The sequence below is a fragment of the Lepidochelys kempii genome, chromosome 2 (genome assembly GCF_965140265.1).
Source record: "Lepidochelys kempii isolate rLepKem1 chromosome 2, rLepKem1.hap2, whole genome shotgun sequence".
Lineage (NCBI taxonomy): Eukaryota > Metazoa > Chordata > Testudines > Cheloniidae > Lepidochelys > Lepidochelys kempii.
This window is the reverse complement of record NC_133257.1, coordinates 261,814,651-261,839,345: the sequence shown is the minus strand read 5'-3', so window position 1 is coordinate 261,839,345 and position 24,695 is coordinate 261,814,651. Positions and strand designations below refer to the sequence as shown.

The following is a 24,695-nucleotide window of genomic DNA, read 5'->3' as shown; positions in this document are numbered from 1 at the left end:
ATCCACTAGGTCAGTTCAGTGCATTGGTTAAGTCAGTTCAGTGCATTGGTTATTGTGCCAGCAACCTTGACCTTGATTATCTGAGGTCACCCTTCTTTCATGCACACGTTAAGGAGAACACATCATCTATCTAAGCTTTTATACCAACCTAATTCCTATTATTATATTTATCGGTGGCATCATAGTAGCAACTGGAAGCCCCCGTGGAGCTTGGGACCCCACTGTGTTGGCTGCTGTACATAGCCGGAGGCAGTCCCTACCCCCAAAAAGTTTGCAATCTAAATAGACAAGACACAGGGAGGGAGGGGGAACAGGTAGGTGAAGTATCTTGCTCCCAGACCCACAGGCAGTCAGTGGCTGAGCTGGGGACAGTGTCAGGCACTGCCTCTGACAATCAGGCCTAGTGGTTGGAGCATGGGTCACAGTGAGGTGTAGGGTTGGGCCTGAACCAAGGGTGGACCTGGAATCGAGATCCAGGGACAGGCCAAATTGGGACCGAAGCCAGGGTCCAGATACGCGTCAAATGTCAAAAGCCAGGGAGAGTCCGAGGGTGTCAGGAGGATCAGGAGGTGGAGGCCAGGCAGGAGCAGGTCAGTGGCGAGGCTGGAATGAGGTTAGTGCGGGGCCAGAGCAGGGCTCAGGCAAGGCTGGGGCAGGAGCAGGCTGCGAGTCTCTGGAGCGAGGCAGCAGCAGGACGGTTCCTGGGCAAGTAATGCTGTTGCTCAGACTGATCTGCAGCTCTGCCAGGGCTGTGGAAATACCTGGGCCAGGGGTCATCTGACCCAGGCTCTGCTCGGGGATAGGTAGCTGCTGCCTGCCTGAGGGCTGACTCGTCGCAGCACCTGAGCGAGTAGCTCTGGTTTGTCTCACAAACAGAGGCCAGGTCTCCCAAGTCCTCGTCCCGTGTCCTGTCCACTGAACGACACATACAGCACAGCCTGTGCCAGAGCGTTGGACTCCTGGCGCTTTGGAGGGGTGGGGGTGGGGGTGGGTCTATAAAACGTGGCCGAGAAGCAGCGGTAGGGATTTACCACCTCAGCCGCGTCGCCCCCTGGCCTAGCCGGCCATGGGGAAAAGAACGTCGCCCAGAACAGAGCAGTAGAACAGTGCCTCGCTCCCAACAACCCAGCGCATGCCACTGGGTCAGTTGTGGGCCTAACAGCCACTCACCATAGCTCCTGCTCTGCTCCTCTCATCTCCCTCTCTTTTCTCCCTGAAAAACAAAGCCTTTGGAAGCCACCAATTATTTCTGTTCAGCTCTGCCCCTGCCCCTTCAATCAGTCTCCCTGCCCAGCCCCATCAATTGACCACGTGTAGCTTTCCCTCCCCATTTCCCCCAGCTGGCCAATGCTACGGGGTGCCCTCTGCTGAGCTGCATGGTGGTTCGCATGCAGATGCATCAACGGTGGGCAGAGAGAAGGAGATGAAGATTCTTGGCTACTTCAGCTAATTTCCTCTCTCATGCTGACAGAGGCAGGATGGCACCAGATGCTTGATCCCCCAACAGAGGAACCATGATTGCTCGGTGGCTCCAATCCAATATCTTGAGCCACTCTCCTTGGGCCCATTCTTATCTTACTTCTTCTACCAGCATAAACCAGAAGTGGCAACAAGAGATTTACTTTAGTGGAGAACGAGTGAGAGGCTGGAATCAGGACTCCCGCTCCCATGTATCATCTTCTAATAGGATCCAGTGTTAAAATATGAGAATTAGGTGAAGCAGGGCTAAAATGTAAGGGCCCGATCCCACAAACTGCTGAGCACTGGAAACTCACATCAAGGTCGATGAAGGTGGAGAAAGATCACCATATTCCAGGACTGGGCTCCAAGTGAGAAAATCCAGGACTAAATTGTATGGATTGTACCTAAAACTTCCACAACCACAACAAAATCACACAGATTTTGCGGGAAAAACTGAACAAATTTTGCCAACGTTCTCAGCAGTTTCTTGTTGTCCCGGTATTCAAAACCAAAGAAAGAAAATGAGTCTTATTTGTGGCCATATTTACGCTACCTACCCAGAGGATAGTTTAAAAACAAAAACAAAATAATTATTTTTGTAACTTTGTGACTTTTAGTCCTTACCCGGAGTCAAAATGAAGCTGAATCGAGGAGAAAAGAAAGGAAAGCGAGCACCCCATTTAATGAATATACGGTCATTAGTTTCATTATTTAATGCTGAAAGAATGTATTGTTTCCGTCTTGTGAATGATAGTACTGCTGAGTGCATAGCATCTATCAGAGGAAACAGACCGAACACAGACCACTAGTAATTATTAGCACCAGTGGACAGAGATGCCTTCCCCCACTGCTTCCCCCCCCAGAGATGCCTTCCCCCACTGCTTCCCCCCCCCCCAGAGATGCCTTCCCCCACTGCTCTTTGTCTAAGCACAGCTACAGGAGTCTAACATTATAATGCTATGTACACAACGCTGTGGTTATGAGGGAAAATTATTAATCACGGATACATACCTCCAACTGGCTTCTTTGTTAAACTAGGGAGGGGCACTGTGAGATCCTGGAGCAGTACAGGGTGTGACTGCTTGCTTAACTTTAAGCACATGCATAGTTCTATCCCTATTCAGCAAAACTACACTGAAATCCATGGAAGCAAATTTAGGCGCCTAACTTGAGGATCTGGGCCTAAGGGCCTGATTCAAAGCCCATTGGAATCACTGGGAGACTTTCCATCGACTTCATGGCATGGATCAGGCCCTTGGCCACTTGCTCAAAATTAAGCATGTGCTTAAGTGCTTCTTCTGCAGCCTTTGAAGCCAATGGCAAAGCTCTCCGTGGTGGGAGATCAGGTCCCATGTGACTACGCCGATCTGGTTTTGTAGCCATTCTTTTATAAAGCAGCACTTACGCTGGTGTAAATCGGGAGACGAAACCGCTCAGGCTATGTGGCGTCCCAGTAGATGAAGATTTGGGCCAAGGTGCAGAGTTGATTTACAAAGAGAAGGTAAAATCTGCTCATGTGAAACAACCTGCCCTTTCTTAAAGTGCACCCGCCCCATCCCCAAAGCAATCTACACACAAATGGTTTTCAAGTACTTGACACTGAGGATGGACAGTTTGGCACAAAAGGGTGGAGTGAACCCAGGGTCCTGGAGGCAGCTCTAGGTGAGGGACCAGGGAAGCCATCTCCTTCCTCTTTCTCCTCCCCGACAGCAGTGTGGTTGATTCCTGAAAAACTCAGATCTTTGGACTATCTCTCCCACCTTCCACACCTATCCTTGGTGGCTAGGACTCTGTTAAAGAAACTGGGGAAACAAGAAAAGTCTGGGAGAGCATCAGTGACACATGCACACAGAAGCGTGTGCTCCTGTTTGGAGATTGTTCAGTAGGACACAGTTAATAAGGTATAGATTCACAGATTCCAAGCCAGGAAGGGAACATTGTGATAATCTAGTCTGATTTCCTGTATAATACAGGCCAGAGAACTTCTCTGAAATAATTCCTGTTTGAATTAGAGCATATTTTACACAGGAATCCCACCTCAACACCCTGAAATCAGGTGAAAAATTCCAGGTGTTGTAGCTACAAATTTGGGGGAATGGGACAAAATCAACTGCCAAAAATTGACAGCACTGGTGGTGAATTCAGTCCTCTGCCATCTCCAATTGCAGCATGTTCACTCCAGTCTCCTAGATGATCATTTGATACAACGCTCTTTAAAACATAACAAAATGAAAACTGTCTCCAATGAGTCTTTAAAGCCTAAATTCATCCAACTGGTGTTGGAATGGTGGATGTACAAGATAAAACGATGGGGGCAGAGGGGAGGAGAAGGAAAGATGCACTAGACTTTCAGATCTTCACTCATGTGTTTTACATCCAGCTGAGCACATGATTTGCAGGAGCAGAGAACAACCGCAGGGTGTCCCATTCGAGGTGTGCAAAATATCTATTAGCAAATGAAAATCTTCAGCGTTTGGGAGGGAGGGTTCCCTTTTTGTTACAAACTCAAAAATCATCCCATTTTTCTGGAAAATCTTACTACAGAATGCAAAGCTTCAAGAAAAAGAATTTGTAAACCCGTTTTCCAGTGAGACTAGGGATGGTGCCCAAGCAAATATACAACCATTGGTGAGCAAGAGCAGCCTTTGTATAAAACAATTTTTTTTTAAAAAAGCACACACTTCTTTTGAGTTTTTCATGCAACATTTTCCGTCCTTTTGCCTAAGTGAAAACAAATCCTGCAACTAAAATAGAACTTGAAGGGCTATGAAACTGGTTGAACTGGAGAAAACTGTCATGTGAGATTTTGCAATTAGTAAGTGTGTATTTTCCAGAGCTCTGGTGTATGTGTGTGTATCAACATGCACATAACACACATCCTACATGTTCATTTTATCGAATGTAAAGGATTCTGAAACCTTTGTTAAACCCTTTGGAGGTGGGAATGGCAGTTCACACCCTCCACTATAGAAGCAGTCTAAAAACTGAACAGTTGACCCTAACCCAGTTCACCCTTCCCCTGAAATTCTGTACAGTGAGTTAAATTGTACAAACTGCAATTTTGTAGTGCAAACTCTGCTGCAAACCATCCCTGTTTTGAAAAGTTAAAACTGGACTGATGAGCTTATGCAAAATTCAAACCCAACTGTGATTCCCCCCCTTCTCATGTGCACCCATGACTGTCATTTAAGATGTGTTTGTACAGCACTTAACACAATGGAGTCCAAGCTGGTGTGATCTTTAAGTGTTACAACAAATTAAATAAAATAATAATAATAATCATCCCCACTGATAACACAATGCTGGTTACTGGTGCATACGGAAAGGGGACAAATGTACTCCTTAGATTTTGCAAGATACTGATAGTTGCAGCTGTCTAATCCAGATTTTCAAGCAACAAATTATTCAGGCAGACATGCAAACATAAGCACACAACCAATGCACCTAAAAAATGGGACAGAAGACCTGGAGCTTGATCCATTTACGGAACATCCTACAGAATTTAATAGTGTCATGAAGACGACACCACGATCCTGGGAGTGACGTGGGTGCCTGGAGCAGAAGTGACGGTGGCGAGTCGTTACCAGAAGAGGGCGCACTGGCTAACAGAGCTGATCCCCGGGACATCCAGCATGGGGCGCCATGGTGGTGAGTCCCACCCCATCACTGGCCCCAAATCAGTAGAGCCTTTAAACTCCATCTTAAAGTTCATCTGTACTCAGAACTGCACTTACCTCTCTTAAGCCTTTCCCATTCTATTGACTTCAAGGAGACTTTGGCACCTGCTTAAGCGCTTAAATGAATCAGAGGAATAATGGGGTTCTACAGAACAAAAGCCAACAGAATTCAATAAAGAATGAGATCCTTTCTATAGGCTTCTTTTAAATCCAGCCTACAGCAAGGGTATCATTTATGTTACAGGAGAAAACTTCAACTCAGAAAATCAAGTTCTTTTTGAAAATGTGGTCACCAACTACTTTTATAGGTAACACCTAACCTACCTTCTCTCATTCAGTATCAAAAGGTCAATTCCCACCTCTGATCGGCCCATGTCATCCTCCATTGCTATGTGTTATATTCAAACAAGCACCTTCCCACTTTCTTTTATGCTGCCTTCATGCTTGGGAGGAGCTCCCTGTAAACATCTGCAAAACTAACTCATTATCTTCCTAAAGCCCTCCTTTCCTGTGATGACTGAAAGAGTAACAAGAAAACGTTCTACAAATACATTAGAAGAGGAAGATTCTCACAATCATGACAGCGGGACCAAGGACTTTAAAAAAAAACAAACAAAAAAAACCCCCACCAAATATCACGAGGTTCATAATAAAAACCACAAGAGTTGGCAACACTGAGTATCTTACTCCAGATAGGTTTCAGACTAGCAGCCGTGTTACTCTGTATCCACAAAAAGGAGGACTTGTGGCACCTTAGAGACTAACAAATTTATTTGAGCATAAGCTTTCATGAGCTACAGCACTGAATGCATGTGATGAAGTGAGCTGTAGCTCATGAAAGCTTATGCTCAAATAAATTTGTTCACCTCTAAGGTGCCACAAGTCCTCCTTTTCTTTTTACTCCAGATATAATCTCCTTGAAATCAGTGGCTCCACCTATGGAATAAGATACTACTCAGCATATGTAAGTGTATCAGCATCTGCTCCCTGATTTTCTTCCATGGATATGCACAGCTACAGACTAGGGACCGAATGGCTAGGCAGCAGTTCTGCAGAAAAGGACCTAGGGGTGACAGTGGACGAGAAGCTGGATATGAGTCAGCAGTGTGCCCTTGTTGCCAAGAAGGCCAATGGCATTTTGGGATGTATAAGTAGGGGCATAGCGAGCAGATCGAGGGACGTGATCGTTCCCCTCTATTCGACATTGGTGAGGCCTCATCTGGAGTACTGTGTCCAGTTTTGGGCCCCACACTTCAAGAAGGATGTGGATAAATTGGAGAGAGTCCAGCGAAGGGCAACAAAAATGATTAGGGGACTGGAACACATGAGTTATGAGGAGAGGCTGAGGGAGCTGGGATTGTTTAGCCTGCAGAAGAGAAGAATGAGGGGGGATTTGATAGCTGCTTTCAACTACCTGAAAGGGGGTTCCAAAGAGGATGGCTCTAGACTGTTCTCAATGGTAGCAGATGACAGAACGAGGAGTAATGGTCTCAAGTTGCAGTGGGGGAGGTTTAGATTGGATATTAGGAAAAACTTTTTCACTAAGAGGGTGGTGAAACACTGGAATGCGTTACCTAGGGAGGTGGTAGAATCTCCTTCCTTAGAGGTTTTTAAGGTCAGGCTTGACAAAGCCCTGGCTGGGATGATTTAACTGGGAATTGGTCCTGCTTTGAGCAGGGGGTTGGACTAGATGACCTTCTGGGGTCCCTTCCAACCCTGATATTCTATGATTCTATGATTCTATGATTCTATATCTTTAAAACATTCCATGACAGTCTACATAAAGGAAAATCAAATCAGAAAAACAAACATTTTAAAAACAAATGAACAAACAAACCAACCCAAGCTGACTGGGTCTTTTTAAATGTTACAGGATGGTTAACAATAAAATCCACAGAAAGGTTAATTTCTATTAAATTCTACAGGACTTTTCCCGAGAGGACACAGAAGACTTCCAAAACTAACTGGAGAAGAAACGTCACATATACAATAGCTTCCATAGCATAAAATCAATCAATCCATCAATCAGTCATTTCCTGGCAAAGCAGAAGAGCACCTGTAGCTGTGGGGTATTTGGACACAACCACTCATTTTTATTGCTGGGCTCTCAAAAGCAGTCAGTTGGCGATAAGGTATAAATATATATATAGTTCCTTATGCTGGAGGCTACACAGACATGCAAACCATCCCTGTGATGTTGTGTATATGCGAACAGATGATCAGAGGCCACCCGTTGGCATCGCAATTAACAGGTACCTCTCAATAGCAACTCTACTGATAGGAAAGGGTTGACATAAGTAACATGTGGAGGAGAAAGAAAGTGGCACCTTAGAGACTAACAAATTTATTTGAGCATCTGCTTTTGTGAGCTACAGGAGAGTCACATGAAGCACCCACAAGCCAACCAATATGACAAATGGATTAGAGACCATCCTAATGTTGTTCCCCTATCACTGTCCCAGAGTTAGTGGGTCTGATTCTCAGCTCCAGTGAGTAACTCCATTGATTTCTGTGTAGTGACTCCAGATCTACATGCCGGCAAGAGATCAGAAGCAGACCCAGGATTTTCTGCACTTATCCCACTTGTGTGTTGTCATAACCCTTCTCGCACGTACTGGATCACTCCCCAAGGAGGAAAAGGCAGCTCCTTCTCCTCGTTACCAGTTCAGAACTGCCACTGTGCCGATGACAAGTGACTGCTTCCAGAACAGACTGCACAGCCAGGAGGTGTCCAATGTGAAGGTCACACACTGGAACCTACTATGCCCAGCTGGGAATTGGACACAGGCCTCCTGAAAACTACTGAGCATAGTGCTTACTAGTGTGAACGCTACATCAAAGTCAGTGGCCCAGTTTTCCTACCTGTGCTCATGCTGATACCTTACTCTCCAAGTCTTCCTGATGAAATCAACAAGACGAGGTGTGGAGCATGGCAAAAGTGGCAGAACAAGGCCCATTGGGATGATACTACTGTACTTTAGCAGTGTCTGAAGGATGGGGCCTTTCAAGAATTGTCCATCACTCACGGACATTAACGGAATGACTCCCATTGACTTCAACAGGCACTGGACGAGGTCCTTAGTTCATAAGAGCCTCCACAATCCACATCCCTGGGGTAGAACTGAGGCCCAGCGAGCAGCTCACATGCTAATCTCTTGGGGCCATGACTCCCAGTGACTTTCCTACAGCCCAGAGCAAGAACAAGGCACCTGCTCCACCCCACCGAGGCGATACTTAGAAATCTGGAATGCAGCCCAGGAGAGATTCTCAATGGCTCTGATCAAGAAAGCTCAGATGTAACTGAACAACTTTCCCGTTCCTCAAACGTCACAAAATGGAACATGGCAATGGCTGCGAAGTGGACTTTCTCATCCTAAATATGTCCCACCAGCTAGAAGAGGCAGCCTCTGTTCAACACCGGAGGGGGTCAGGAGCGTTCTGCGTTATGGAACTTTCAAGAATGTCCTGCTAAGGGGCCACTTGTGGAAAAGTCCTATGGAATGTATTAGGGCAGAAATTGGTAGGGGCTATAGAAACCACTTTTGAAATCCTATAGATTTTAATGGACAGTGAGGTCCTTCCTGAAGGCTATGTTTAATCAGTCCTACAGCACAGATAGAATTCTCCATTCAATTCTATAGGGCTTTTTCATGGAGATAGCTTAAGAACATAAATTCACAGGGACAAACCATTGAAGCACCAGCAACTTCTAGAATCACTGGCATTCTGAGGTGATTACTCTACCAGCTGTGCAAAAGGTGCAATTTCTAAGCGTTATCAAAAATTCCTCATATTCTCCCAAGCCACTTCATCTCAGATTGTCTTGACCCCAAGGCGAGATCTTCATATACCTCCTCTGAGAAACCCTGCCACATGGGCCCATGTGCAGATCCATTCCAGAGAGGGGTTAGAGGCGTATGTGGTACACAGGATCCCACGTTTCCTGCTCTGCCGATGCAGCTGACGAAGCTGGATTCCAACCAGCTCCCAGGCACTGTCTGCAATACGTATCTCATGCTTTCGGCTGCGGTGATTCATGAGGCTTCCTCTGGTGGTACAGGGGATCTACATAGAAACCACCAAAAACACACAAAACGACACTCAAAGACAGCTTGACAAGACATAGTGCAGGCACTCCTTCTCTCACACACACTGCTAATCCCAGAAAGCAAGGTTGCGTCTAGTGAATATCTCCACCTTCCGTACACAGATATACTCTTTTCAATGACTGATGTTCTTGGACTCTGTCTCAGCAGCATTCCGGTGCAGCGTCAGTTCTTGGCTTCCTCCTGCCGTTCCCAGCCCAGGTGCGTATGTTTGCATTCAGAAAAAAAGCTTTTCATCCCACCTGGGGCCCCCATACCTTTGTGGATCCAAACACATGTTGAAGTACACACTGGCACAAGCTGTTGGGCACTCCAACATAAACCGGGGAGTACTTCACACAGCTATAATTGGTGGAGAAAAAAAGCAAAAGATAACTGAGGATCAGACTCCATTAATAAGAGCTATTTGTGGGCCAGTCAAGCCAATCTCCTTCCCCTTCCCTATGCTATTATCTTAGACCAAGCCTGGTACATGATATCAAGTAGATCTCTGTGCAATACATTTTGCCTTAGAAGAGGGTTAATTCCCACCAACACCTTTCTGGCACTGGGATACCCAAGACCTGTTAATAAGAACCAGGTTTTTGAGTGATGCCCCGAGCCAGTCGATTCCACACCGCTTGGTTCCTAAAATATTTTATCCCATGGTTCTTTAGCTCACCAGTGGTCCCTGGATCATGGCTGGAGAATCACTGAGTAAGGCAGCTTCAGTGTCCTCAGCGTCTCACCCTGTAATTCTGTCCTGCAATGGAAACTGCTGATGAGTGCCGAGCAGATTCCCTTGCTCTTCAAATTCAATGTACAGCTCCAGGAGTCAGGGCCAGGGGCCAGAAAGGAGACTAGGGCTTTTCAGCTAAGGAATCAGTCCCGCCCCCAAAAAAGAAAAGAAATGGTCTTACAGATAAGAGGGCCAGATCCTCAGCTGGTGGAAGCCAATGTATCTCCACTGACGTCAGTGGAATTGTGCTGCTTCACATCGCCAGCTGAGGACATGACTCAACAAATATTCACAAGATGATCATTCTCCCCAGAGGTGCTAGGTTCCTGGCACCAACAGGCTGGGTAAGGCCAATGCTGTTATTCAAACAGGGACATTCTGACCCGCTGCTGGCCAGACGGGCAGACGAAATAACCTGCCTGGTCTCACTTTTCAGCTCCGACACGATTCCAGTCACAGCTGCACATGGAGACAAAACATTAAGCCACTCAGCAGCACAACAATGCGCCGGTCCCACCCACTGTCCACTTCAACAGCCACTTTCAATAATGCCCCAGAGAAATATGTCCGCATCTGTCTCCTTCTCTCTCAAGCCACCAGCTAGCAGTACACACTATTCTTTCAGGGCCCGACCCAGAAGTTGTGATGTGGGTGCAGCAGGATTGGGCCACAAAGTACCAAACGGGCCAATCCTCCAGAGCCCCTCTTCGCCACAGGATTTCCTGAAAAGGGGGCAAGAGACAGAAAGTGATGGGCTTGAATGACAGCTAATGCTTTCTTTTATAAAAGGCAGATTGTTTATTGGTTCAGGCCTTCCTCTTGCGACCTCTTTGGTAACAGTCAGAATATTACTGTGCTGGTAGGGTGCAGACCCAAGGGCCTGATTCTGATCTCGCACACCAGTGCAACGCCCTTGACGTCCATGGGTTTACTCCCCATTTGCCCTGGTGGGAGGTCAGAGTCAGGTCTCAAAGGGTGACCACAAATTCAGCCCATGGAGATACGCAATGCGGTGCACATTCCTCCTGAGCAGCTGCAGCTGGCAGCTACCAGAGCACGATGGTGCACCTCGAGCTGAACAAAAGACCACCTGGATGGAAATGCACCCTGGGGTCTTCGTCACAGGTTTCCCTCCAGCGTGACAGACAGTTGCGATCTCAGGCAATTTGGTGCAACCCTTGCAGGTTCCCAACCACTTGCCCACGTGGCTCTCAGCTGAGCCATATTGGTATGCACCTGCTGTAGCTGCTGGCACAATGGCCCTCGTGATCTCCTCCCACATGAGAGAGGATAACCTTTGCTTTCCCACCCTCCCCGTACATCAGACCATCCCAAAGAGAGTGCTGCCGAACTTGGAGTTAAAGATAAACATATATTGATTACACCTGGTCATTAAAAAAAAAAAAACGTCGTAATAATACATTTCCTAGAACATTACTTAAGATGCTTTTGGAAAGCATCCAAACTCCCCCGACCCCCTTCCCCGTATCTACACAGAATAAAGTGCTTCATTTATTTTGTTCACAACTAGTAGAGCCACCGATACACTCTTTACTTGGCATGTTTGGGCAACAGATACTGAATGCCATAAAATAATACACAGCCAAACGTCAGGCATTAGAAACTAGTTTGAGGCAAGTGAAGTGCGTGTGGGTTTTTTTTCCTGTCCATTTGTTTCCTTTAAGTTCCATGCTACCGAGGTTGTTCTTTTATTAGGTTCTACCCACCCCTTCCCTTCATGGATGACGTGTCTCTAGGCAGGGCTGTGCTGGAAAGCGGCTTCCATCCATGCGGACCAAAGGTGTCTGTCTGTCTGCAAAGAGTTAAAAATCAAGGTTGTCCAGCAGCTGATGCCAATTTGCTATTGCACTGTGTCACAGCCATCTCAGTCCCTTACCCCTCTGGCTGCGTTCTCGTTATGGCTGTCGGCCAGGGGGCCAGCCCTGCTTTATGAACACTATGAGGCAAACTGGTCTGGCCTACCAGGCTCCTGGGAAATTGCCCCCTCCCTGCAAGTTCAACACAAGAAAATGAGGCAGGGCGAGTGGGCAGGGTTGTGTGTGTGTGTGTGTGTGTGTGTGTGTGTGTATAGAGTTGTTTGCTGAACGTTCATTAACTGCTAGTGGAAATAAAGCCCCTCTCATACTCGTGGTGCATTGTAGGAGGGATGCGAGGGGTTAAGGTGCAAGAATTCAAAGAATAAAATGCTTGACAAGAACAGGCCAAATTTCTCCCCTGGTCAAACTCAAGAGGCTTTGCAGGAGTTCTACCAGGGACGAACAGGGGCCAATACGCTTCTGGAACCATTCGCTTCAGCTCTCGGTAGGGTCACAAAAATACCCAAATCGACACATTCAGACTCAATAAGGGTGTAGACAAAAGGGTTGGCAACGGCGCAGGATTCCTGGAGGCGTCTCTCAGTCCTGGCCTTGGGGCACCAGGGATCTGACTCCCCAGGGGTCCATGTGCATGTCCTGCTCTGCTGTCTCCAGGCTGCTCTCTGGGCAACGTTTTAAAATGAATCCAAATGGGCAAACAGGCGCGGATGGGTTCTTTATGCACCAGGGTCTAAGCCGGGCAGCTGCAGCAGCTGTATCACCAAGTGGCAGAATTCTCCTCCCGCTTACACCCGTTTGACGCTGCCTTCGGTGGGGCCACGTCCAGGTCCCCTAGCGGCATGCTGTGGCAGCTTTAGTAAGACATGCAACAACTCACTTGCACATCTTAGGCAATCCAAAATAGCGCCCTCCACGCGCCGTGACCTCGCATGGGCGAGAGCACACTGGACGGAGGATGCCATTTTGTTTTACAGAATGGGGTCCCGCGGGGGTGCATCCCACGGGTTGCCAGTTGGACAATACACAGCCGATTGTGCACGCAATGCATGTGTTGCGTACACAGACGGCATCCCACTGGATTTACCCCCGCTTGTGGGGAAGAACAGGCCCCTGAGACAGGCACACTGAGAAACTGCAGCAGGCTGGGGGAGAAGTGAGCGATTCTGATCAGATTCTAGGCAATTAGTGACTTTCCCTTTTGGATAGCGTGCACTTGTGCGAGTCGATTCAGTGCTGGGGAAAGGGACCGGTTTCTCGGCCATGGAGACTTACATTTTCTGGCCACGGAACAGCCCCATTACGGGCAGTGCTACCTTTCCTCACGGCGCCCTGCTCACCTGCCGCAACCCTGACGTGGAAGAACAGGAGTGGCAGGGGAAATCAGTGCGCACAACCCTTTCTTTCCATGACCTCTGTTGAGACTGCCCACAAGGGCTAGGCAAGAGGGACAATGATGGAGGTGGCTTTTAATGACACGAACGCCGAGCCACTGGGATGAGACCATCAAACCCCCTATGGCATAGGCCTTCAGCCAGCCATCTTCAGAGGATAAGACTTTCCAGTCATGACCAAAGTGAGTTGGGTTCACACCAGTGACCTAAATGCCTGAGTGTCTTAGCTCATTGCCAAGCTCTTGAGCCATCAGGTCTCCTTGCAGACACATGTGATATCTGAAAGATGCTGGACAGTCCTAACAAAACCCAGGACGCTGGACCTGTGGAAGTAGCTGAGTTGGACACCCTGTCCCATGGGATATCTGCCACTGATCCGAGAAGCTGCAAGGTGCTCACAGCCATACCGGCAGCCCATTCAGCGGCCGCCTCACTCTACATGAAGCAGAACCACACTGTCTGTGAGCACAGAATCTACAATACACGACGTTAACTGATTGCGATATAGAGGCTGCGGCTGACACAGGCAAGAGAAATGGTCAATGGATGTGAAAAGCGATGTGCCTTTCAGTGCCAGCTGGTGCTCGAACGAGGAAGTGCCAGGCATGGGGGACAGCACAGGAGGTGCGCTTGGGATGCCAAGCAGGAGGGAAGTGGATCAGTCATTTAAAAGTGGGTCCGTCATTTAAAGTCACAAGTCAGCAGTCTTGCCCTAGTCAGCAATGCACTTAATCTCATGCTTAACTTTAAGCACATGGTTAAATCCCATTGACTTCAATGAGGCTTAAACACATGGCTGTTAAATAAAGATGGCCTTCAGCATGTGTTAAATGCTGTGATGAGTTGGGGCTACAAGGACACATCACTGCAGCTTCTGCCTTAGCCAGACACGGCTCAGAATCTCCACGCATGTAGGTGTCTCAACTGAAGCTATAAAGCCAACACAACAAACTGCTAACAAGAAAGGGCTTCTTCAGCTGACTACATGTCTTCTCCCTCCTGCCTCCCTTCTTCATATCCCAGTGGCAGGGCTCACATTGCCAACGATGAATCTGGCCAATGTACTTTTCTCCTAGATCCTGCTCCACCACACACTGGCACCATTAAGTAGACACCTAAGGGGCAATAAAATGACCACAGTCAGCACTGCCCTCTGCCACTCGGCAAGGTGCTGAGCAGCTCTTAGAGTGGTGCAAAACACCCTCCAACACACACCAATGGGAGTTGAAGGAGTTGCCTCCTAGCAGATGCTTAGAATCTTGCAGGATCTAGCCCTGAGGGCTTGTCTGGACTAGGGAAAGCCACTAGACGAGGGTAATTACATCAACGTGGTTACACCGTTGCAACCTTCTAAAGTACAGGACACCACACTGCTGCAAAACAGGGCTTATCCTGGGGTAAGTCAGACAACTGCGAGCCCCACTTTTAGGCCATGGCAGGTAACAAGAAAGCCATTCTAGACAGGGCCTAAATGATCTGCCACTCCAGGATGATGGCACCTGCCATCAGGGTTATAAGCTGTACTCCACAAGCGCAAAACGCTCCTTAATAAGTGAAATGCAAGATGAGAATTGTCAGTGTAAGAGACAGAAAAGCCCACATGAATGATGCAGCTTCAGACAGAGCCAGCAGAGGCTGGGATTGGTACTGTTCGGCCGAACTTCAGTGGCCTGAGCTATCTCCCCCTAGAGGCCAATGCAAAAAGGCTTCCCTAGCCTGAAATGGCACTCAAAGTAACGTGGCACAATCCCACATCAGTCGAGCGGTATCCTGGAGCCAGGCGAGGGAGTTAAATTTGCCGGGCCTGAAGCTCACATGGGCTTGCAACATTTTATAAGGTGCTTGTCCTTCTTGCCAGGCCCCTTCACCTATAAGGCAGCCTCTGACTAGAGGGCCACTGAACTCTAGTTGCCAACTCCATGCTAAAGCCCTCAAATACACTCCCTGTGTACAAAGGCTCACTGTGCTGTGACTGAAGGCAAAACTAGATTCCTAAAGGAGAGTTAAGTATTGGGGCCGAGGGCCTATCAGATAAGACATGAAAGGAGGAAAAGGAGATTGAAGGAGCTGAGCCACTGCCCTTCCTTGGTACTACAGGCAGGTTATCAGATCTGATGTGCAGACTTCAGGCTAACCAGACTCCCGAGCACACACCGGGAGCTTACTTTCAGTAACTGTAAGGCACTATTATGAAGAGTAACCTCCAGGGAAGTTCAGCCTAGGACTAGATCCTGCTGCTCCGTTCAGGCTGGAGTGCAGCGACTTTCCAACCTCTCTTTTAGTCTAAAGACCAATGGAGCGCTCACCACGGGAACGCTGCAGCTCCATGGCCATGGCCACAGACAGCTTCAGCCCATCTCTAGAAATATGGAGCTCATTTCTAGCACTGGAGCTGGGATTATCATGGGTCTTAACCCCTTTGGGGAAAAAATCATATCCAGCTAGTGAATCCTTTTATTAAACCCAGCTGTCTGGGTTGGGGCTTTAGTCTAAGAAATTGCAGAGGAAGCGGGGGGGCGGGGTGTGGAATCCCGGTTGGGAGGGAAGACATAACAAGGGCTGCTAACGAGAGCAGGCTGTGATGGTGGGTTTTGAGACGTGGGCCACTGCCCACGAATACACAGCCCCCTAACTCACGTCATGTGGACCACTGGAGATGCCAGCTAGTGGTAACGTCTCGTCCTCCCTAACCTGGCTTGGATTCCTGTAATGAAGTGGTGAACTCATCGAAAGATCTCTCCTGCAGCACCAGCCTCTCAGGACAAGGGACGGGCTCAAGCACAAATACGCTAGATTACCTATAACAGCCACTGCCTCTAATCTGCATAGCTGCCATGAAACATTACCATCCTTTGTTTTCATAGCCTGTGTCACTTAGAAACCCCCCTCCGCCCACAATGCACAGAATAACGTAGCATCTCTGCCTTTCCTTGTGACTATTCCTGTGGCTGACTCACTGTGTGAAATATCCCGCTGGCCAATCTCAAAGGGAGTCTAGTTTCCATGCCTTCGTGCATCTCTGTGTGCCCATGCCTTGTGCCATTTTCCCAGAGGATGATGATTTGGGCTGAAAGTTCCATTTCGGTGGTTAGAGCAGGGTTACCAAAGGGTTGGTCTACACTGCAATCAGAGGGGCGTGACGGCAGCACATGTAGGCATGCCCCAGGCAAGCTTTGATCTAGCTAGATCCAATAACAACAGAGGTGAGGCTACGGCAGTACAGACTAGCTGTTTGAGCACCTCATCAGGACCCTGGATGGGCTTGCAGAGCCCGTGCCCCTGCAGTTTCACTGCGAGCGTTCATCAAGCTAGCTAGCTCAAAGCTATCTCAGGTACGTCGACGGGTGACGCAGTGACACCTCTGACAGCACTACAGACGTCCCAAAGCGTGCAATGTGGCAACCCTTATCTTTACCACAGATGCGTAGCAAGCAAAGACTACAGCTCCCAGCATGCTCTGTTCCTTCCTTCTCCCAGCAGAAAGCCATTCTGAACAGCACTGCATGCTGGGACCTGTAGTCTTTTCAGGTTTTTTCAGCAGCATACTAAAGAGGGGCGGAACCCTGATTAAACATTTCGCATAGGATGCATCGCGGACAAGTTCCTGACTAATAGCCAGAGGCAAAGCTAAAAGTGCTGCCTCACGAGACAAAAACACCCAAAAAAACCTTACTGCTGCTGTGGGGAACTAGTGGAAATGGCTTGATGGAGCTGAGCGTGAGTTGTGCACTTCGTTAGTCTAACGTAATTGCACGAAACATGCAGGTACACACAAAAGCGGGAAGGCATTGTGGCAAGGGCTACCCTGATACAATAGTGCACTAGGCGGCAGAGGTAAACAATGCCTCGTGAGGTGGGAGGAGTCTGAGCAGGGCTTGGGAAACGCTAAAGCCATGGAATGAGGAGGGAAGGAAGAGCCGTTTGTCTACACCCTGATTGAACGCTGGCACGCCAAGCTGCCTGGGAGCTTGCTGTGGCCCAGAGCACCTGTCCTTTTGACGGAAGGCTGACGGGCTCATCATAAAACCATGGGGGGGTAAAAAAACGAAAGAGAGAGAATTAACCGCCTCCCTCCTTCTCCCGGCATCATGCGAACAAGCAGCCCGCTGGGCACCCCTGCGTGGCAGAGCAGTCCGTGCACACGCTGTCCTAGTTGTTCGAATTGACCCGCCCAGCTGGGAACAGGGGAGGTGGAGGCGGCAGGTGCGGAGGAGGGGGCAGGGGGTGGAGCAGCGGCAAAGGGAGGGCGTGGGGGTGCTGCGCCAAGTGAGGCAAGGGGGCACCCTGGGGAGCGGAGAGGCTGCCGCCGTTGTTGGCGGGGTTGGCTGTGTCCGAAGCCAGGGGGTTGCTGACCCGGAAGCACTTCTCCTTGTGGGCCTTGAGCATGTTGGAGAAGCGGAAACGCTGGCCGCACACGTCGCAGGGGTAGGGCTTTTCTCCCGTGTGGGTCCGGCGGTGGCGCTTCATGTTGGGGCGGCTGGTGAAGCTCTTGCCGCAGATCTCGCAGATGTAGGGCTTCTCACCTGGGGGATGAGGGGATGGCTGGTTCAGGGACCACTCCCACCTCTGCGTGGGGGTGCCCATCTCCCCCTCAATGGAGGGCTTGGCCCTTGCCACCCATAGCCTCCCCCACTTAGCTCGGGAGAGCTGGAGTTCCTCCCAAGCCTATCAATGCCATTCCCAGCTCACCAGCAGAGCCCAGACTGAGGAGCTCCCTCCCCGGCTAGGAGGTTAGTTCCTCCTCTCCGTAGGGTGGATGAGTAATCCCGAGCTCCATTTCCCACCTAGAGCCAGATTTGCGCTGGGCCTGTTTATGATCACCCAGCCCTTCGACGGGAGCAGCAGGGCTATCCCGGGATCTCATCGGCTATAGCTCCTAGGCATCGCTAATGTTCCCATCTCATTATTATCCAGGTGCCAGTGAACAGCCCATTGCAGAACAGAACCTGACCCGACACACTGGAATTGGGGCGGGGGGGAAGGGGAGTGTTAGGATATAGATATTCAGGCCTGTCTGCAAAGGCCTGTACTTTAAGAATTTAGGTGTATTCTTATCACTTGGCTAGTTATAGAGGTATAAAAGAAAGAATCAAAATCACTGTCTGCCAGTGTAAGGGCCTTCTCTTACTGTGACAGTCTGAGGCCCTGTTCTTAGGCTAAGGCCTTTGGCTAAGCAGCAGAGGCAGCCATAAGCTGGGAAGCGATGGGCTGATAGGATACAATCCTGTCCTGATAGTGCCTATCACCGCCAGAGAAAGGGCAGTGCCTAGAAAATGTAAAAGGAAACTTAGTTTGATAGCATCCTGTCTGGCAAGAACTCACTTATCAATAGCTGGGATGTGAAATCCTCACTTCTGTATTGTTTTGTCATTATAGTTCCCACTTTGCTATTGTTTGTTTGTATAATCTCTGTCTGGTTCTGTGATTGTTCCTGTCTGCTGTATAATTAATTTTGCTGGGTGTAAACTAATTAAGGTGGTGGGATACAATTGGTTACATAATCATGTTACAATATGTTAGGATTGGTTAGTTAAATTTCAGGAAAGTGATTGGTTAAGGTATAGCTAAGCAGAACTCAAGTTTTACTATATAGTCTGCAGTCAATCAGGAAGTGGGGGTGGGGTGTGTGTGTGGGGGGGAAATGGGAACAGGGAATGTGGGTAAGGAAATTGGAATCATGTTTGGCTAAAGGGGGAAATGGGAACAGGGAATGGGGGTAAGGAAATTGGAATCATGTTTGGCTAAAGGGGCAAATGGGAACAGGGAATGGGGGTAAGGAAATTGGAATCATGTTTGGCTGAAGGGGGAAATGGGAACAGGGAATGGGGGTAAGGAAATTGGAATCATGTTTTGCTAAAGGGGGAAATGGGAACAGGGAATGGGGGTAAGGAAATTGGAATCATGTTTGGCTAAAGGGGGAAATGGGAACAGGGAATGGGAGTAAGGAAGTTGGAATCATGTTTGGCTAAGGGCAGGAATGGGAACAGGGACACAGGCGTAAGGCTCTGTGGTGTCAGAGCTGGGAAGGGGGACACTAAGGAAGGAAACTGGAATCATGCTTGCTGGAAGTTCACCCCAATAAACATCGGATTGTTTGCACCTTCGGACTTCGGGTGTTGTTGTTCTCTGCTCATGCGAGCAGGACCAGGGAAGTGAGTGGGGTGAAGGAATAAGCCCCCCAACAGGGAGCAGCAAAGATATTCCTTGCTCCACACCCCAAGAGGTTCTTGGGGGAGGCAGAAGCTGAAGCAGGGCGCCCCCGATACCTGGGGGGCGGGGGAGGGAGTTCTCACCTGTGTGCGTTTTCATGTGCTCGTCGAAGTACTGTTTCATGTTGAAGTCCTTCCCGCACCACTGGCACATGAACTGCTTGTGCCCGATGTGGATGCTCATGTGCGAGCGCAGCTGGTACTTGTACTGGAACCGCTCGCTGCAGTTCTGGAAGGGGGAGGAGGAAGTGAGAGGCGAAGGCAGGCGGCTGAACAGCAACAGCCCAGAACAGGGGCGGAGAGGTTTTCAGCTGCAGCGGTCTCTCACGCATTCAAGCCCAGTCATGGGCGGTGATCTCTGTTTTACAGAGGGGAAACTGAGGCGCTGAGGGATTAAGTGACTTGCCCAAGGTTCACGAGGAGTCAGTGGCAGAAGAGGGACTCCTAGATATGAACTAAATTTTATCATGACCCATTCCAAATAACTAGGCTTATGAGCAGGGGCCAAACCCTGATGCCTTTACTCAACTTCTATTAAGCCCTTGCTCGGTTTTTATTAAGGCCTCTCCTAAAGACTTGAAGATTAATAGGTCAAATAATAATTCAGCCATGCATAGTGCACTAAATCCTGAAAGGGCTCCAGCTTCCCAGAAAGAATCCCTCTTGGGCTGAGCTAAAAGCGGAAGGGGCTCGCTGACCCACGTACGATCCCGTCTGAGAGCCTAGGTACGTACTCAGGTGGTTTGCCCCTTCTGCCGTTTGTGCTTCCACGGATACACTTCACACGCTAGCTCCGTCAGGGCTAGCATGGCGATGGCTGCTCAAGGTGGACATTCCACCTTCCGACTCCAGGGTGGACATACCCAGAGAGCCTGCTGACGTGCACCATCCTAAATCAGCAGATCAACTGATCCTAGGGGAAAATATCCTGGGGGGTGGGGAAGAGGGGGAGGTAGTTTTAAGAGGTGGCGGTGGATGGAAAGGTATATAAATCCCATTTCCAAAGCTACCGCTGCAAGATTATTCTTCTGCTTTCAACTCACACTGGTACCCAAATGGCTTAGTCTGCGCTGGCTGTAGAGTGGTTTGTAAGCTCCTCAGGGCAGAGATTTTGTCTGCTTATTAGTTTGAGCAGCCATAACCACATGGAGAAGCAGTGTTTTACTGATGTCAGGACCATTTAAGTAACAACTGGGTGGGTCATTGGCAGGGATTGAACCTAAGAGCTCTGGGAGGGATAGCTCAGTGGTTTGAGCATTGGCCTGCTAAACCCAGGGTTGTGAGTTCAATCCTTGAGGGGGCCATTTAGGGGCAAAAATTGGGGATTGGTCCTGCTTCAAGCAGGGGTTGGACTAGATGACCTCCTGAGGTCCCTTCCAACCCTAACCTTCTATGATTCTATGACTGCCTGAGCTATCGGACCTGGTCCATTAACTTGAAGGAAGGAGTCCATAACTGCCTATATGTCATCCAGCTGCTAGAGAGGGGACAAAGATCCTGGTATCAATGTGGGTTACACCAAAACTCCTAAAACAAAAAGAGGGCAGTTGCGCTAACCTCTGTAGATTGTCCCACTCGATGGGACTGCACTTGAGTACCAAAGTTGAGATCAGAGCAGTAACAGGGAAACATAAGCAACTATTAGCACAGGCACTGCGATCTAGAGCAAAGAGGAAGCCCTGCACTAAGCACCACAAGTTCTTAATTCAAACAGTGTTATGTTTATTACCATTTAAAAAAAAAACCATTATGGAGAAGCACGGTAGAGCGCCAGAGCGAAGAGGCCTCCAGCGCAGGGCTCTCTTTGCATCCACCCAGTAGCAACTGCAGAGGCAGAGGTGGTGCAAACTATCCCCAGTGCTGCCTTCTCAAGGTGCTTCAACACAGAGCCAGGAGGACCCACTCAGTGGGCGAGACAGTCATTCAGTCTGGTGCCCATTCAATCCTTGGCTCCCTCTGCTCATAAGAACGGCCACACTGCGTCAGACCAAAGGTCCATCTAGCCCAGTATCCTGTCTTCCGACAGTGGCCAATGCTGGGTGCCCCAGGGGGAATGAACAGAACAGTTAATCATCAAGCGATCCATCCCCTGTCACCCATTCCCAGCTTCCGGCGAACAGAGGCTAGGGACACCATCCCCGCCCATCCTGGCTAATAGCTATTGATGAACCTATTCTCCATGAATTTATCGAGTTCTGTAGCTCACGAAAGCTTAAGCTCAAATAAATTTGTTAGTCTCTAAGGTGCCACAAGTCCTCCTTCTTTTACCCTGTTATAGTCTTGGCCTTCACAACATCCTCTGGCCAGGAGTTCCACAGGTTGACTGTGTGTCGTGTGAAAAAATACTTCCTTTTGTTTGTTTTAAACCTGCTGCCTATTAATTTCATTTGGTGACCCCTAGTTCTTGTGTTATGAGAAGGAGTAAATAACTTATTTACTTTCTCCACCAGTCATGATTTTATAGACCTCTTTCATATCCTCCCTTAGTCTCTCTCTTTTCCAAGCTGAAAAGTCCCAGCCTTATTAATCTCTCCTCATATGGCAGCCGTTCCATACTCCTAATCGTTTTTGTTGCCCTTTTCTGAATCTTTTCCAATATATCTTTTTTGAGTTGGGGTGACCACATCTGCACACAGTATTCAAGATGTGGGCATACCATGGATTTATATAGAGGCAACATGATATTTTCTGTCTTATTATCCATCCCTTTCTTAATGATTCCCAACATTCTGTTCGCTTTTTTGACTGATGCTACACACTGAGGGGATGTTTTCAGAGAACTGTCCACAATGACGCCAACATCTCTTTCTTGAGTGGTAAGAGCTAATTTAGACCCCATAGTTTTATATGTATAATTTTCCAATGTGCATTACTTTGCATTTATCAACACTGAATTTCATCTGCCATTTTGTTGCCCAGTCACCCAGTTTTGAGAGATCCTTTTGTAGCTCTTTGCAGTCTGCCTGGGACTTAACTGTCTTGAGTAGTTTTGTATCATCTGCAAATTTTGCCACCTCACCGTTTACCCCTTTTTCCAGATCATTTATGAATATACTGAATAGGACTGGGCCCAGTACAGATCCCGGGGGACACCACTCTCTCCATTCTGAAAACTGACCATTTATTCCTACCCTTTGTTTCCTTTCTTTTAACCAGTTACCGATCCATGAGAAGACCTTCCCTCTTATCCCATGACAGCTTACTTTGCTGACGAGTCTTTGGTGAGGGACCTTGACAAAGGCTTTCTGAAAACCTAAATACACTATAGCCACTGAGGGTAGCGACTAGTGCCAGTTGTGGTGCTGATTTTGTGGCATGGATGCCTGTCCAATAAGAACTGGGCAAAGATCCCTCATAAAACAGCCAGTGGTTGTGGACTGGTGACCTGGGAGGTGTAAACCTCTGTATCTCAATACCAATCCCCAAAACATCCCGCTGCTTTCCTCCACGAAACACAGGAATTGCCAAGCTGGATCAGTCTCACGGTCCATCTAGTCCAGTATCCTGTCTCCAACAGTGATCAGCACTAGCTGCTTCAGAGGGTACATCAGGTAGGTACTTTATGGGATAACCTGCCCTCCTGGGAAAGTTTCTTCCTGACCCCCAATAGTTACAGGTTGGCTTAAGCCCTTAACTTACTCCACAGGACAATGAGTGAAAGCTGGTAGCAGACAGAAGTAATGGGATTGTGAGTAAGATGCAGTACTGAGAGCTAGGACTCCTGGGTTCCTTCCTCAGCCTGGCTATTTACTCATGAGAGTCTGGGCAAGTCAGAACCTCTAAGACCTCAGTTTCCCTGCCTGTAAAATAAGCACAGTACTAATGTAACTAGTCTGCTGCCCACTATGGCTACTGATGGCAAGAGTGGCCATCCACATAGACCATAGCTTACCTGGGCTAGAAGGAGACTGTTGGCTATTCAATTTACACCCAAAAGGGGGCAGTGATGAACACTCACACTAGTGATGAGCAGGGATCCTCAAAATCCGTTTGCTCCGGAAAAACACGGAATTTGAATTTTTACAGAGAATCTGGAGGGGCTCAGGCCATCAGATTTCATTTTAATCACAGAAAAATCCGGATACGTATGGGGTTTTTTTAGGGCTGTCGATTAATCGCAGTTAACTCATGCAATTAACTCAAAAAAATTAACTGCGATTAATTGCACTGTTAAACAATAGAATACCAACTGAAATTTTTAAAATATTTTTGGATGTTTTTCTACATTTTAAAATATACTGATTTCTATTACAACACAGAATACAAAGTGTACAGTGCTCACTTTATATTATTATTTTTTATTATAAATATTTCCACTGTAAAAATGATAAACAAAATAAATAGTATTTTTCAATTCACCTCATTCAAGTACTGAAGTGCAATCTCTTTATCGTGAAAGTGTAACTTACAAATGTAGATTTTTTTTGGTTACATAACTGCACTCAAAAACAAAACAATGTAAAACTTTAGAGCCTAAAAGTCCATTCAGTCCTACATCTTGTTTAGCCAATCGCTAAGACTAACAAGTTTGTTTACATTTACGGGAGATACTGCTGATTGCTTATTTACAATGTCATCTGAAAGTGAAAACAGGCATTCGCATGGCACTTTTGTAGCTGGCATTGCAAGGTATTTATGTGCCAGATATGGTAAACATTCGTATGCCCCTTCATGCTTCAGCCACCATTCCAGAGGACATGCTTCCATGCTGATGATGCTTGTTAAAAAAATAATGCATTAATTAAATTTGTGACTGGACTCCTTGTGGGAGAATTGTATGTCTCCTGTTCTGTTTTACCCGCATTCTGCCATATATTCATGTTACAGCAGTCTCGGATAATGACCCAGCACATATTCGTTTTAAGAACACTTTCACAGCAGATTTGACAAAACACAAAGAAGGTACCAATGTGAGATTTCAAAGGATAGATATAGCACTCGACCCAAGGTTTAAGAATCTGAAGTGCCTTCCAAAATCTGAGAGGGAGAAAGTGTGGCGAATGCTTTCAGAAGTCTTAAAAGAGCAACATTCCGATGCAGAAACCTCAGAAACCGAACTACCAAAAAAGAAAATCAACCTTCTGCTGGTGGCATCTGACTCAGATGATGAAAATGAACATGTGTCGGTCCGCACTGCTTTGGATCGTTATCAAGTAGAACCCATCATCAGCTTGGACGCCTGTCCTCTCGAATGGTGGTTGAAGCATGAAGGGACACATGAATCTTTATTGCATCTGGCATGTAAATATCTTGCAACACCAGCTACAACAGTGCAATGCGAACGCCTCCTTCTCA

The 24,695-nt window shown here is 47.9% G+C and overlaps 1 protein-coding gene across 8 annotated transcripts in view; it reads right to left on the bottom strand.

Moving 5' to 3' along the window:
• ZBTB47 (zinc finger and BTB domain containing 47) overlaps positions 1-24,695 on the bottom strand; it is a 112,708-nt gene that overhangs the window by 7,209 nt on the left and 80,804 nt on the right. For 5 of the 8 annotated variants that reach the window (XM_073334791.1, XM_073334795.1, XM_073334794.1 and 2 more), the window contains exons 5-6: positions 19,485-19,629; positions 11,683-17,714 (exon numbers count right to left, since the gene is read on the bottom strand). In XM_073334791.1, coding sequence (XP_073190892.1) covers positions 17,341-17,714; positions 19,485-19,629 — 519 coding nt within the window. In that variant the 3' untranslated portion in view covers positions 11,683-17,340. Of the gene's footprint in view, positions 1-11,461; positions 17,715-19,484; positions 19,630-24,695 lie in introns of those variants that run through there. The other 3 variants (XM_073334797.1, XM_073334798.1, XM_073334799.1) reach the window with 3 other exon arrangements.